Raw genomic sequence first — 15,123 nt, forward strand, 5'->3', positions numbered from 1 at the left:
AATAGACAAAAGGGTCACAGTCTACACCGTGAATCAAAAGGTCAGCGTTTCTTGCCACTAAAAGAGAGACACTAAATAAGATTTTTTTTTCCCCCTCTCTAATGTAAGGAAATATTCTGAGTCCTGAGATTTGTTTCAAGTTTGTAATTTGTGCATGAGCTGGGTGTGGATTGCCCATAACGTGAGTAAAATTTTTAGTTCAATGAACGGTTCAAAAATTGCCGCCTTCGCTAGAAATGGCAAGAAGAGGGACCAAAACACACAAACGAATCCCCTAAACCTCAGCCAAAACCATTCTTTTTTTTTTTTAAAGATTCTATTTATTCATTTGACAGAGAGAGAGAGAGAGACAGAGAGAGCACAAGCAGGGGGAGCGGCAGGCAGAGGGAGAAGCAGACTCCCCTCGGAGCAGGGAACCTGATGTGGGGCTCGATCCCAGGACCCTGGGATCATGACCCGAGCCAAAGGCGGACACTTCACTGACTGAGCCACCCACGCACCCCAGCCAAAAACATTCTTTTTTTTTTTTTTAAAGATTTTATTTATTTATTCATGAGAGACAGAGAGAGAGAGAGAGAGGCAGAGGGAGAAGCAGGCTCCCAAGGAGCAGGGGGCCCGATGCGGGACCCGATCCCAAGACTCCGGGATCATGACCTGAGCCGAAGGCAGACGCTTAACCATCTGAGCCACCCAGGCGCCCAGCCAAAAACATTCTTATGGTTTCCTGCAACTGTGTGCATACCAGAGACCTAAATGTAATTTCACCTTTTGCTGCATGAACAAGTACTAAATCATGATACAAATTCATGGCAGAGACTAGGACAGGAAAGAGAGGAAAGAACATAAGCTGCATACCTCACATACAATCTATGAGTCCGCAGGAAAGGCGTCAATCTGTATAGGCAAGCCTTTCTTTTTCTTCCCTGGTGCCTGCTTACACTGCCCCCCCCCCCGCCCCGCCCCCAGCCAATGTGCTAATCATGGTACAGCAGGCTCGGCTTTGTACTCAGTGATCCTTCTTCCCTCACGTCCCCCTGACCACCCCAAATACCAAAAAGCCAGGGAAGGACATCAAATAAAAGCCACAGAAGCTGATAAAAACATTGTCCGTCAGCTGTGACACCGATACCAAGCTTCTTATGCTCCTAGTAATGCACCCCTCCCCTGGCTTCCAGGCCCCCGGTATGATGATAGAAGGAGTGAATGAAGGCACCATGTAGGAGAGGATCTTCCTTGCTCCTTCATTTATTTTTCTCTTCAGTCATCTGACTTTCTGACCCTCACTCTCTTTCTTCCCATCTCACTTCTCCTAAAACCCTCGCCGCAGTAATTCTCTGACCCCACTGGGACCTTGGATGCCACGAACCTATTGCTTTTTCACTGTTCATCGCTACTTACTCAGCTTGGAATCCGTGATCTATCAGCACACTCCCTCCTCTGAAAATGCCTTCAAATCCCATGATCCTCTCTTCCTCAGTTAAAATCACCGGCAGACATCCTAACCCCGGTTAATCCTACTCTCCTCACGCTTCCAAGAGCTGAATGGGACTGGAGCCCGAGGCCTCCATAACTGGTTTCGCTTTGAAATTTAGGACCACTCCCTTCCGCTCTGAGAAAACACAATGTTCTCTCTCATCTAACTTCCAATTTTGAATCCAACTTCTAACCTAACTTTCGAGTTCCCATCTAACTTCTTCACATCATTCAAATGATCACTTAAACGTTTTTTTCAGAGGAACCTTCCCTTATCACCTCAACCCAAATAGCCTCTCCCACATCACACTTCATTCCCTCACTTTGCTTAGATCATCTTCGTAATGCTTCTCACTACCCGACGTCCCACACACGTGTATACATATATACGTACAAATATACATAAATACCATAGAGACAGGGAGTTTTTCCTGTCTCTCACCCTCAACACTATTATTTTGTGTAACATAAGTTTTGTTGTGGGGCACTGCCCTGTGCCTTGTGGGATGTTTAGCAGCATCCGTGGCCTCTACTCACTATATGCCAGTGGCACCCATGCTAGCTATGATGGTCAAAAATGGCTCCAGACTTATCAAATGTTTGCAGGAGCCCCAAGGGGGAAAATCGCCCCTGATTGCCTCTAACGCAATGCCTGGCCCACAGTGGGTGCTAAATGAACATTTGATGAATGAATGAATGACCGAATCATAGGTCACAAAGAAGCCCCAAGAATTAATATAATTTATCGCTCTCACTTCCAGTAGAACCATGTTTAAGTCTTACCAGAAAAAGCGAACTTACTTTGTTTTAGGGGGAAAGAAAGGATTTTGTGCCAAGCATTCTCAACCCTGACTACATGTTTTAATCACCAGGGGAAGCTTTTTGAAAAACTACTGATGCCAGGCTCCTCTCCAGAGCAATCAAATCAGAATCTCAGGAGGTGGGGTCTAGCCTAGATCATTTTTAAAACCTCCTCTTATGATTCTGATTTGCAGCCAAAGTTCACTTCCTGTTCTTTTCAACTCTCCAAAGACTAATTCCATAGCATAGCGATCGTCAGCAGATAGGACATTTCTCCTCACACGTCTACACTGGCGACCAGTGCTTTTGAAAGGAAGGAAAGTGTATATGAGCATAGTAACTTCTTGCTCCATTTATATCTTCTATTCCCTGCCCTATTGTTGATCCATGTTCATCCTAAATAAAACAATTTAAAAATTAGCGTTCTACCCTTGGTCATTAGTTCTGATAATTAGGAAAATTGTATTACCTTGCTATTTTCTTTAGTAATAATAGTTTGTGCTATGCTGTCATATTGGGACCAGATATTATAAAGGCCTTAAAATAGTACTGTGTGAAAGTCTTGATTTAGAGTAGCTCACATACTAAAAACAAAAGGATTATAGACGCAGATGCCTGAAGCAGAACCCATAGTGAAGCAGGGTTAGCACTACAAATTAGAGAGGTCCACCAATATTTATGTACTTATATAACATATGATGGTCTCTTAGTGAGAACATTAATAACTGTGATTTTAAGTGTCTTATTCAAGTACACAGAATTTTTCATTCCCAAAGTGGTACCTCGTAACTTGAAAAATGAACTCGTTCTCAAAAGATGAATAGTTCTGAAGTGAACTAAATACTTTCTAATTCTAGAAAAGGTTTCTTATGGGAGTTACCTGTTTCCCTGTGATTGCAAAACAAGTAGGCATAATACCTGTCACCATATTGCAATAACTTCGGTATGCAAAATATCCTGAGAAAGGAGAAATAGTCCTCCTCTGTGAGGCTTTTCTACAGTAACTCGGACACGATGCACAACTTAGGAGAACCCAGTAACAAAGTGCACACAATCAAGTAAATGGGCCAATTTGGTTCAGCCTAGCCCATAAAATGAGAGCAGAGAATGCAGAGGCCTGAGATTCAGAAGCCCCGGGGTCCGGTTCATAACCACGTGCCCTTGCCCAAATTATGGCACCTCTCTGAGCTCCAGCTTTACTTGTAAAATAAGAGAGTTGGACTAGAATACTAATGAACCTTCCAACCTTGATTTAGGAGAGTAAAATCGAATAGTGGTTGTGATAAGCTGAGTAATGCATCCCCTGCCACCCCCACTCCTGCCCCACAAAAGATGTCCACATCTGCAAGTCCCTGGAACCTGTGAATATGTTATCTCACATGGCAAAAGGCACTTTGCAGTGATGATGAAGTTCAGGACCTTGAGAGAGAGACAGAAGGAGAGAACATGAGGATGGAAGTAGAGGTCAGAGAGGAGAAAAGATACTAAATTGCCAGCTTTGAAGATGGAGGAAGGGGTCATGAGCCAAGGAATGCAGGCAGTTTCTAGAAGCTGCAAAAGTCAAGTAAATGGATTCTCCCATAGAGCCTCCAGAAGGAACAAAGTCCTGCAGACCCACTTTAGACTTCCGACCTCTAGCACTGTAAATTAAGAACTCTGTGCCACTTCGAGCCACTAAATTTATGGTAATTGGTTATAGCAGCAATAGGAAACTAATTTAGGTTAAGAACTTGGGTGCTACTATCAAGACTATTTGAGTTTAAATCCTTCTTCTATTATTCACCGGATAGGGGAACTTCCACAAATGACTTCAGCTCTCTGCACCTCAGTCTCGTCTTGAAAAATGGGATGATACGACACCAGCACCAAACCTGCTGGGTTATTCTGAGTTTACATGAGGAAATCCTGAGGATCATCTGGAACTTAGTATACTACCTTTAGATAAATGTAATCATTGTTCTGCCAAATTTTATAATTTACGATATTAGCACCTCGTTTCCTACAAATCAATTATTTCTTTTTATGTAGTCACTGAGGAGGACGGGTATAGGAGCATTCACTTTTTTTTTTTTTGATCTGCAAAATTTTATTAAGCAATAGCTGGACAACTTTTACAACTTCAAATCATCAAGAAAAAAATGAGATTAATCCATCTCAATAATAAAGACAGAAAATAATTTGGACAAACCACGTCATTTTGAATGCAAACCATTAATGCCTTCTAGAATACCTCCCACACAATCTAATACACAAAATACATCAGAAGAGAGGCAAATAAGGGTGAGCTCGTTAGAATGCAAGTGGGAATCTCAACAGATCTTGCTTGGAAAGTAAAACAAAGCAGGATGCTGGGGAGCATTCACTTTTAAGAGTTATGTATATAACATTTCATTTGATTCTTACAATCAACAGTGAAATAGGTATAACTTCAAGTTTTCATACGAGGCTTTGAGAGGTCAATTCACCCAAGTAATGTAGCTAGTAAGTGAAGAAATCAAAGCGGCTTGTTCATTATTACATTAACTGCACTTATTGGCTAGATGATGATGAAAGAATATGTGCACATAGACACAGCAGTGGGCACTCAACCAGTACTGTGCAGTCTAGACTAACACTAGGTCACCGCATCTGACCCACACCGTCACAATCCCCAGCGCTTCACCTCGCAACCCTTGTTTCCAGAAAGGTCGGAGGCAGAGGTCAGACGCCACCCATCGCGCAGAACCCTGCCTGCCTTACCGACAAGGTGGCGCAGTTACGACACAAAGGCGGAGCCTTCGTGGGGACCGCCCCGGTGTATAAATGGAGGCGGGGCCTCCCAAGAGGCCATTGCGCGGCCGCGGAGTTCGACCCGCCCGCTGCTCCGCCCCCCGAGAGTGTCGGTGCCACCATGGAGGAGTACCACCGCCACTGCGAAGAGGTACCGCCCCTCGGCCGCCCGCGAAAGACCCCCGCCCCCGCCCGCCTCGCCGAGGCGTCTCGGTCGGGTGGTCTCTCGGCGCCGGGCGGCCCTGAGAGTCGGGGTGCGGCGCCCTCCGAGCCCGGGTCCTCCCCGCCCCTCCGGGCCGGGACCCGCCCCGCTCGGCCCGGCCCGGCCCCGGCCTCCCGACCCCGAGGCCCTGAGGGTGGGCTGAGAGTCGGGGTGGCAGGGGCGTCTGGGAGCACGCGGGGCGGGCGGGGAATCGGGGCCGAGGGGTGGAAGGCCGGACTCGGGGTGCGTGGGGTGGGGATGGGGTGTCGGGCGCCGCCCGTCTGAGAGACGGGCCTTAGAAACCTGTCTGCCCGGCGACTTCCTCCGCCCCTTGGCGTCCCCGAAGCAGGTGCCGCAGCCTGGCGAGCGAGGCCCTGATGGCAGAGCCGCTCCGCGGCACTCTCGCCTGGGTGGGCTGGAAGGAGGTGCTTCATGGATTACGAGCCCTTGCTTACTGACTCAGGCTTCCCGGCACCTCACCAGAACCCCATGATGTCAGTTGTTATCTTCCTGTTACTGATGGGGACCCTGACTTTCATAGCGACTAAGTGATTTGCCCAAAGTTAAAACTGCCAGGAATGACAGATGCTCCATTTGAACCCTACAACCCTGGCTCCATTTAACCTTTAGGAGGGTAATAACCTGTGACAGGCCTGGAGGGCAGAAGAGACAAAGACATTTTCTGTCCCGTGGTAGCCACAGGTGAATGATGTAGTGAAATGGAAGTAGGCACCTGGAGGAGGTACCACAGAAAATGGTGTGTTATTAGACCCCTGGAGAGGGCTTCCGGTCCATCCATCTGTAGGTGGGATTCTGCTGAAGCTACAACCACACTTAAATTCATTAGTTCTGTGATACAGGTAGCACACACATTTGTAGGTTAGTGGGAAAGTATTCTTATTTTAGAAATTGAGGCACAAGCCTCAATTCACTCTCAGACAGACAGATCCCCCAACAGGTGCTTGTCTCCTGACTCCTAAGAGAGTTCTGTACTGCAGTACTTTCTAAATATATTTAAAAAGAAATAAAATTACATGTGTTACCATGGCCACCCAGTACTACCTGATTATTTTGGTGACCTTCCAAATCGAAGTGAAATGGACATCACTTAATCTGTAGGCCACTTTTGAAAATCGATAATGGCCTTATTTTAAGGCAAAATGATAATTTTGAGAGGGTCAAAATGTGAGAGCTGTTTTCGCAATCCTCGTTATTTAGGATTTTATTCCTTTATTGTTGGGGAATTCTCTGGTGTAATTAAATGAGTTGAAAATATTTTAAATCTATACTCAAGATGATACTTACTTCCAGGATTGTTTTTTGAACTAATTTTAAGTTGCACAGTGGGATTTTCAAAAATGGTGATGTCATAGAGCACCTAAAACGTCTCCATGGAAACAAATCATGTATTACCTGAAGAGTTTGGGTTTAGATTGTAATCTTATCACATAGCCTAGTTCTCTACTCTAGGACACTTGGATGTCGTTAATAGTTGCTTTTAACTCAGAATTCTGTCAAGCCACTCCACAGCAAAGATTAAGTTGCCAGGCCTATTATAGTATTAAAGTGACATTAACTTAGATCAAGCATTTTCATAATCTCTAACTCAGGAAAGCCACATTTTTGCCCCGCCTAAGTTAAAAAACAAAATTGAAAACAGTATACTAATCAGTGTCTTCTCATGGACCACCTCATTCTTAATTTGCTGCGGCCTTTTCCTATATATGTATGTGTATACATCTTCATACCCTCCTCCTGCTGGTTTCTGAGCTTTACAATACAAAGATTCTCCATCTAGGACATTCATCAAAATCACCAGTAAAGCACTGTTAAAAAAAATGTGGTTGCCCAGGCTGTGCCCCAGACCTGATGAAACAAAATCTCGAGGGAGGGAGGTAGGGAAAGCATTCTGCAACTTTAGAAGTGTTCTCCGTGGGATTAGCAGCCTCGGTAGAACTGAGTCCCCTTATCACTATGGTCTGCTGTCACTAATACCTGCTCAGGCCAGCCTCAGGTATTCTGTGTGTCGTCACAGCTATAAATGAAGTCTGTGTTGAAAGCAGCTGTATCTTTTGTTTCCCCCCTTTAGGTTGGTTTCAGTGCTGATGAAGCACACAATATCGTTAAAGAGGTGAGTTACACATTTCGTTCATCTTGAAGCTTGCTGCATTGATTGAAACTTTAAAAAGCTCTGTTTTGACTTCCAGTACAAAGTTAGAAACCTTACTATTAAAACAAGATTTTTAATATTTACTCACTTTTTATAGGGGTGCTTCATAGAGACGGGCCTTAAAAAGGTGTTTTGTTGTATGCTATCAGGCATCCTGGAGCTTACTCTGAAAGTGATATTGGAGTATTAGTCTAGAAAGCTGGTTTGCTGTTTTGTAAAATTGATGTTCTGTCTTTTGAATAAAAGAAGTTTTATTCCGGTAGGCCAAATATTATTTTAAATGTTAATGCTATAGAAGTATGTGTGTGTGTGTGTGTGTGTATCTCTCGCGCACACACACTTTTATATAGGTGAATTATATGTAAAATATGTCAAAAGACCCTAGAAATATGCTTTTTTAGCCCAACTAATTGGAAAAATAATCACTTCCCATCTTATAGACACTGATATGATGCTAAATCAAAACCCTAAGTATTTGAAACATGAAATCTGGTCCTCCTAGTAGGCAAGTAGACAAGAAGTTCTATTTGGGAATCAATTCTGGCAGAGGAACTTGAATTACTCTAGTTGTATCACATACAGACTACATGGTGGGTAAGGTATTTATAAACACTTTTAATAGTCCTGAGTCATTTTTCACTGTGCCAAATCCTAGGGAAAAAATGAGCTGGCCCAGAAGGCAACCTTGTATTGTGGGTATGGTGGCTGGGTCTGTGTCCTAGCAGGCTCTACCTGCCTTTAGTCTGGGCTGGATTGGCTTGCCCTCTGGGCATTAAGCACCTTCTCAGTCCATCCTGAGATGGGGCCTCACCTGTCTGAATGTTCTAGGGCACAAGCTCACCCAGAACTCATCCAGGGCTGGCCTTGTACAGCTAGGATCAACCTGAGGTCTGAGAAAGCCAGACAAGCACCGGAAAATCCTGCCGTATTTTGATAGTTCAGACTCATGTATTAGAACTATGTAGTACAGCATGATGACTCCAGTTAACAATACTGTACCGTATGCTCGAAACCTGCTCAGAGTAGATCTTAAATGTTTCCACCACAAAGGCAAAAAGTGGTAACTGCATGGAGGGATGGATAATGTTAACTAACCTTATTGTGATCATTTCACAATATATCTGTGTATCAAATCATCACATTGTACACCTTGAACTTACACACTGTTATGTGTCAGTTATATCTCAGTAAAGCCGGAAAAAATAAAATAACAGCAGCGCTAAGGATGATGATGATCTGTAAGGTTGCATAACTGCTTACTCTGTCTCAGTCACTGTACTTGAGCGCTTGACATTCAGGATCTCACCCCATCCTCACATCAACCTGATAAGATGAAGCTCTGATCTCTAAGGATTAGGAAAATAGGGGCTCCGAGAGGTTAAGTCACTTGCAAAAGGTCACAGTGAGTAGGTGGCAGAAGTGACCTTACATCTAAGCTTGTGATACTAAACTGGTGCTCTTAATCAGGCATCAGAAGTGGACGTGAGTGAGCACTGGAAAATTATTCAACTGTCCTGTGCTAGAGCCCCTGAAAAGTGGTGTTTGTTGATTTACTTTTAGTGGCAGGAGGTGGTAGCTTTATAGCTAAGTAATTACATAATATAAACAGAAATGTAATTATCACACATGAGGATTCTATTTTTAAATTGGACTCCTGCTTTATTTCGAGCATCTGAAACCTAAGGTTCAAATCCCAGCTGTTTCAAAGCCAGCCTTTAACCAATTAATATCCCCCTTTCTTAATCTTCACTCCCCTCCATAATCCTTTTATGACAGAGCTTATCATCCTTGATTAGTCTTTCTGGTGTTACAGATTTCTTTTATTAGCTTCTCTTCTAGTTCTTTACAACAGAGGCCAAGTCCTGTTTATTTTTATAGGGCCCGTAGTATCTCGTAGAGTGAGAAAGTACATGCAGGAATGCCCTGAAAATTCTAAAACAGCTAGAGACAGGGCATAATAAATATTTACCAGATGCATATTTTCTAAGATGCTTTTTGGGGTTAATTTTTTTGTTTTGAATAAATTTTTGCTGTGATTTGTATATGTCTTTAACTGTCCTCTGCCCTTTTAGTGTATAGATGGGGTCTTGGGTGGTGAAGATTATAACCAGAACAACATCAACCAGTGGACTGCAAGCATAGTGGAACAGTCCTTGACACATTTGGTTAAGTTGGGAAAAGCTTATAAATATATTGGTAAGTATCAGTGTCCTTCCTCACTAGTTTCCTCCCCTTTGTCCTCACGGTCTTCTCTGAACTTAGAGAATGTAAATGAATGATAGACAAGTTGGATTCTAATAGGATATGAAGGACTACTGGCTTATTCATCCAAAGATAATATTTGGTAATACCTAAAAGATGGAGATCTTTTGCTACTCAGAAGCAGTTGGAGCTCCTGCCAGCCACCTACCTGTCCTTGGTAGCAGCACCTTTTACATTTGTATCAGCTACCTCCTTCCACCCAAACCACTCAGCCCTACTGTCTCCCTGTCAGGAGTTCCGTCCTCCTTACACGTACGTAGGACGGTGAGGCGCCACATAGTAGTTGTTTGGAAAGTGTAATCTTTTCTTCATTTCTATGTCTGGATTATTGCCATGGAGTGAGGCACGTGATTTGGCCCGGCTTTTTCTGCGGCATAATCACCAGTGGTCATGGCAATGGGCAACAGACTGGACCCAGTGGGGTCAAAATCGTGGTGGTAGATAATCAAGGGGACTTATTTTTTCTAATCTATTTGCCAAAAGCTTTGTTTTCTGTTCTTTTTACAGCTTGTAGAGCTCTAAACTCCAACACTTAGATATCTTAGATATCTTTGCCTTTGTCTGTCAGTGTTCTCACGCTGCGACTTTATTTTCAGTGACCTGTGCAGTGGTTCAAAGGAGTGCCTATGGCTTTCACACAGCCAGCTCGTGTTTTTGGGATACTACATCTGATGGTAAGAGACCTTAAGCTGATTCATACAAAGTCCAACTTCTGGCAGGGTCCAACACTTATTATCAAATGCTTATTTATCTCTAAATTTCGAAAAGGCTATCAACAGGATCACTTTGTACCTAGCAATGAGTATGCCTTCAGACAAATATGAAATGTGAAGATTTAACAGATTGCAGGAAATAAGATATTAAAACAGATGAAAAGTGTGTGTGTGTGTGTGTGTGTGTGTATATATATATATATATATACACCCTGGCAATTCTGATATGTTGCTGATATTTCAAAGTCCTTTTTTTGTGTGTGTTTCAGGCACCTGTACCGTAAGATGGGAGAACCGAACCATGAACTGTATTGTCAATGTTTTCGCCATTGCTATTGTCCTGTGACAGACTAAAAATGTTTGGCCAAAGCCATTAACTTAAGAATGTGTCAGTGTATCCTTTCTAAAAAGAGTAGTAGTTACTTATTAATGTGTTAGATGACAAGTGTGCAATATGCTTCAAAAGCTACCAGTGAAAACTGAACATTATAAGCAAGCAATCTCATAGTACGTTGGCAGATTATCTCGTATTCTCTCCGGCATCATTTAAATAGGTAAAATTTATTGTTGGCAAAAAACAAAAACAAATAACAGCATGACATGAAAATATAATCTTATATTTACACTGGCTTTTCACTAACATGTACCTAAGAAGATGGGGAAATCCATCCAGATAATAAAATTCTCTGTCATCCAGAGAAGTTAACAGGGATAAATATATGACCAAAAAAAAAAAAGATGCAAAGATAAATGTGGAGAAAATAATAACTAGCTAACACTTCTTAGTTTTTCATCTCTTCTCCTCACTTAGTTGTACATATCATTTAGTAGAAAATAATTCGGTTCTTTTTTTCCCTACCAACTATTACTACGGTAGCAACCATCATTGACTTGTTTACTTTTTCTGAGAATTGTCCAGTTTTTTAAATTTAAAATTCTTGTATTTACACCAAATAAATCTGGTAACCTGAATTCCCTAGTTGAACAAAATTCGGGACAGTGTGTGCTGAAAGGTACATGACACTGACAGCTGACTCACACCTGGCTCATTTCACGTAGAGCCAACATTTATGGAATCCCTATTATATGCATATTTCTCTCCTAGCGTTACAACTATCAATGTACTGTGCAAATGCTAAGTTACTTTTGGCACCTGTTCAGTTGGACAGCTAACATGCTTGGGGAAGAAATAAAAGAATTGTTTTACAAGAAGAAAATGAATCTGGTTATCCATGTAGAAATAAGCAAAATGAAAAGCACTTATTGCTGACAGAGACTTATCGATGTCATTTTAAGCATTGCTCCTAGCGAGTAAAAAAATGCATACAATATGCAACTCTTAGTTAAAGGCCTTACTAGCAGTGTGACTATACATAGTCAATTTTGTCATTGCTTTAGTTACAACCATCTGTAAATAATTTAAGTACTTATCACATGGGGTTCAAATTGAGTGGAGTCAAGTACAAATTAAAAGTATACAATCATTAGCAGGTTAATGAATATCTCAGGGCTTATGAAATGTAGTTAAATATATTAAGAAAATAAAAGATGAAAAATTGGGGTACATAGCTGGTCGCCAAACGCGAAGGCAATCTGGTTATTTAGCCTGGAAAACAAAATTAATTTTGCATATTACCACTAACACTAATATACATAGGGAGGGGAACCACGATTCATTGCATTTTGAGGGGAAAGGCAGGCTTAGTATTAGTAGTGACAATATGAAGATAGTGATAGTATTCTTGTAGGAATACTACGTGCATGTTTGATATATTGCTGAATAATTGTTCGATGTCTAAGAAGAATATTAAGAAAGTACAAGGATAGAGTTTCATGTGGGTGATCTACACATTTGGCACGTCAAAAATTCTCACAGCCATTACCTTTCTTTTACGTTGCTCTGCTGGCTTTTGTGCCCTTGAAGATTATATTAGTGACCAAAATATCTGTTCGGTTAAGGCTGCTTTCGATTATTGTTATTGAAGCCTGATTTTAAAGGAATAATAATCCAATATACCTCGTGAACTTGCTATCTGCTCTGTTTTTATTTAAAATACAATAAAGATTATCTTCCTGCGCTGTGCTTTCACTTCTTGCGTGATCATTGAATAGTTAAAGAAATGGCATTGTGCTTACTCCAAGAAATTCTAAAGGAATAAGGGGAACAAATAAATAAAAAAAAGAAAAGGAAATCTAATAAACTATGGATTTTAGTTAATAAAAAAAAAGGAATAAGGGGAAGGAATGTCAGACCACATAGATAGCATACAGAATAAATACCATTAAAATAGCAACCCAAACCCAGTATTCAACGTTACAACATAATTAATAGCTTCTATTTTATTATGCCTTTTACTCTGTGATCTTAACACAAAATTTCACTTTTAAAAAGTCAATGTAAAATACATTCTGTAACTATTTATTAGCTTTTAATGACTAGTTTCGGCAAGGAATTGTGTCCTGTTTGTCAACTTTCAATTGAGTTGTTGCTGCTTTGTGTTTTTTTTTTTAATTAAAGACTTTAAGTATGTAAAATTAATGTATTCAAATGTAAGTACTACCTCGGATTTTTGTAAAGCTGCAATTTTAGGTTTGTGAAGTGCTAGTGTGCTGCCTTAAATTGATAGCAACAGCTCATTACATCTTCTCTAGTAAAAAGTACTTTTTTGCTCTTCTCCCCAAGCTGGTTGTTATCTAATTATGAGTCACTGAAAGCATTTCACCACCTACAATCATCATCACATTTTTAAAGTAATCTTACGATACTGCAGATTTTATTTTCAAAGTTTGAGTAAAAAAAAAAAAAACAAAAAAAACCTTGTCTGTTCCTGATAAGTCTCTTAAAAGTGGGAGAAAACTCTGACTTTTTATGACAAAGGAAGTTCTTTCATAAAGCAGACACCAAAGCAAAGTTTGAGAGATGGATTGAAAATTGCACCCCATGTGTTAGAATCTACCCAAGGGGAATTTGTTTTAAAATCCAGAAGGTGGAGCTACATTTGTGGCTAGAAAGATTCAGTAAAATTGACTTTGGTGTATTTATGAAATTCCCTATAAAAGGATCTTAAACACTCAGCTCTTGCAAGATTTAGATGGCCATCATCCATAGACATTAAATGGTTCAGATGATTCTAGTCCACCAGGTTTAGTTGCAAACCCTGTAATTCTCACCGAGGTTCCACCTAACGTCCCTCTATGTCATCCTTGGCTATGTAGAATATATGGACAATCCAGGACTACTTAGAAATGACCCGCACTGCTTCATGAAAAGTGTCTCTTTCCAAAATGGTTTCTAAGGATCTCAGGGACAATGCTGGGACTTTGAATAGACACTTGTAGCGCCACTGGCATGATACATATCTTCCCTACAGGACACGAAACGTGGCCAACTCCCCCCGCTCTGGGAGTCTTTAAGGGTATAAACTATATGGGGAAGTTTCTTTGCAGCTCTGCCTCACCAGGCCAGGGAATTTGATGCCTAGGCTTATCAAGTAATGTATATTTGACTTTCTTCATGCCAAAATACATACCTTTTTATTTTACTGAGTGCTTCATCTTTTTAGGTACTTTTTTTTTTTTTTTTTTTTTTTTTTTATGAACACCAGCCTTTAACGAGATATTTCAGTCTGGGTTTCTCAGGGCAGAGTTTTACACAAGCCAGTAATGAAAGTTCTGTCAACTCATTTTCATCCCCTCTAATACCTTACAGAGGAAATCTGCATGAAAATTATTAGATTTTGGCATGTACTGACCTTTCATTTTGTAGGCCAGGAATTTGAGTTAAGCTGCATGAGTGAACATAGCCTTTCATAGTTAATGCTCATACAGAATAGCACCCAAAATGATCAGGGTTAGAATAATGGTTTCTTAATAAATTAAAGCAAATTTTTTTTCTGTAAAGGGTCATCTAGTAAATATTTGAGCCTTTGCAGGCCTTTGCAACTATTCAGGTATGCCGGTTGAAGAATCAAAGCAGCCACAGACAAGGAGTAAGTGGATGGGTGTGACCGTGTCCCAGGGAAACTACAAAAACGGGTGGCAGCCTCGCTGAGTTTACCAACCCCTGCGTTAAAGGAAAAAGTGTTCCCTGGCCACTTCAAAAATTAGATGTTAATGGATCTGAGAACTTTTTTTTTTCCCTTTATTGTTCTCAGTTACACACAAAGGGACACAAAGCATTTTTATATATTATGTTTTTATTATCTTGGACTCAGAGGGACCTTATCAGTAAGCCCAACCTGTACTCTCGTTACAAAAAGAAAGAAGGGCTATAAATCAACTTTTCCAGAACTAAAGTATTCCTTTTTTGAAATACATCACCTAACTTTTCACTAGTCGACAGATCATTTCATATCTTATTGGAGTTCATTTTACCACCTTATTTTAAAGAATGTTATTGTAAAAGTCAACATTTTGTGTTTTATCAATTTTTGCTTTTTTTGTGGTGAAGATTCTCGAGACTCTTCCACGCATACCAGACCTGGTAGTCATGGCCCATTCAATGCCTCCCGTTAGCAGAAATCACATACGAGGAGGTGCATAGCCCACAGCTGAAATAACCCTGCCTCAGAATTTGGGAAAGGGGATGTTCTTTACCCAGGAATGGCTATGTATTGCATTGGCATGAACACCTGACCCAGTGATGGCTTATCCATAGACTGATTCTTAATCCACGAGATGGCTGGGGTACGTTAAGTCAAGCGAAGTAGTTCCCTCTGTGGATCAGAAAATAA

General features: G+C 41.1%; 1 protein-coding gene across 1 annotated transcript; it reads left to right on the forward strand.

Annotated features, from left to right (window-relative positions):
- Positions 1-4,998: 4,998 nt before the first annotated feature.
- Positions 4,999-12,473, forward strand: DYNLT3 (dynein light chain Tctex-type 3). The gene is made up of 5 exons (XM_027607471.2): positions 4,999-5,194; positions 7,335-7,376; positions 9,488-9,611; positions 10,274-10,351; positions 10,660-12,473. Exons 1-5 carry the CDS (start codon positions 5,165-5,167, stop codon positions 10,734-10,736), a joined length of 351 nt encoding a protein of 116 aa, XP_027463272.1. The 5' UTR covers positions 4,999-5,164; the 3' UTR covers positions 10,737-12,473.
- The last annotated feature ends 2,650 nt before the right edge of the window (positions 12,474-15,123 follow it).

Source organism: Zalophus californianus, chromosome X (genome assembly GCF_009762305.2).
Source record: "Zalophus californianus isolate mZalCal1 chromosome X, mZalCal1.pri.v2, whole genome shotgun sequence".
NCBI classification, from domain to species: Eukaryota; Metazoa; Chordata; class Mammalia; order Carnivora; family Otariidae; genus Zalophus; species Zalophus californianus.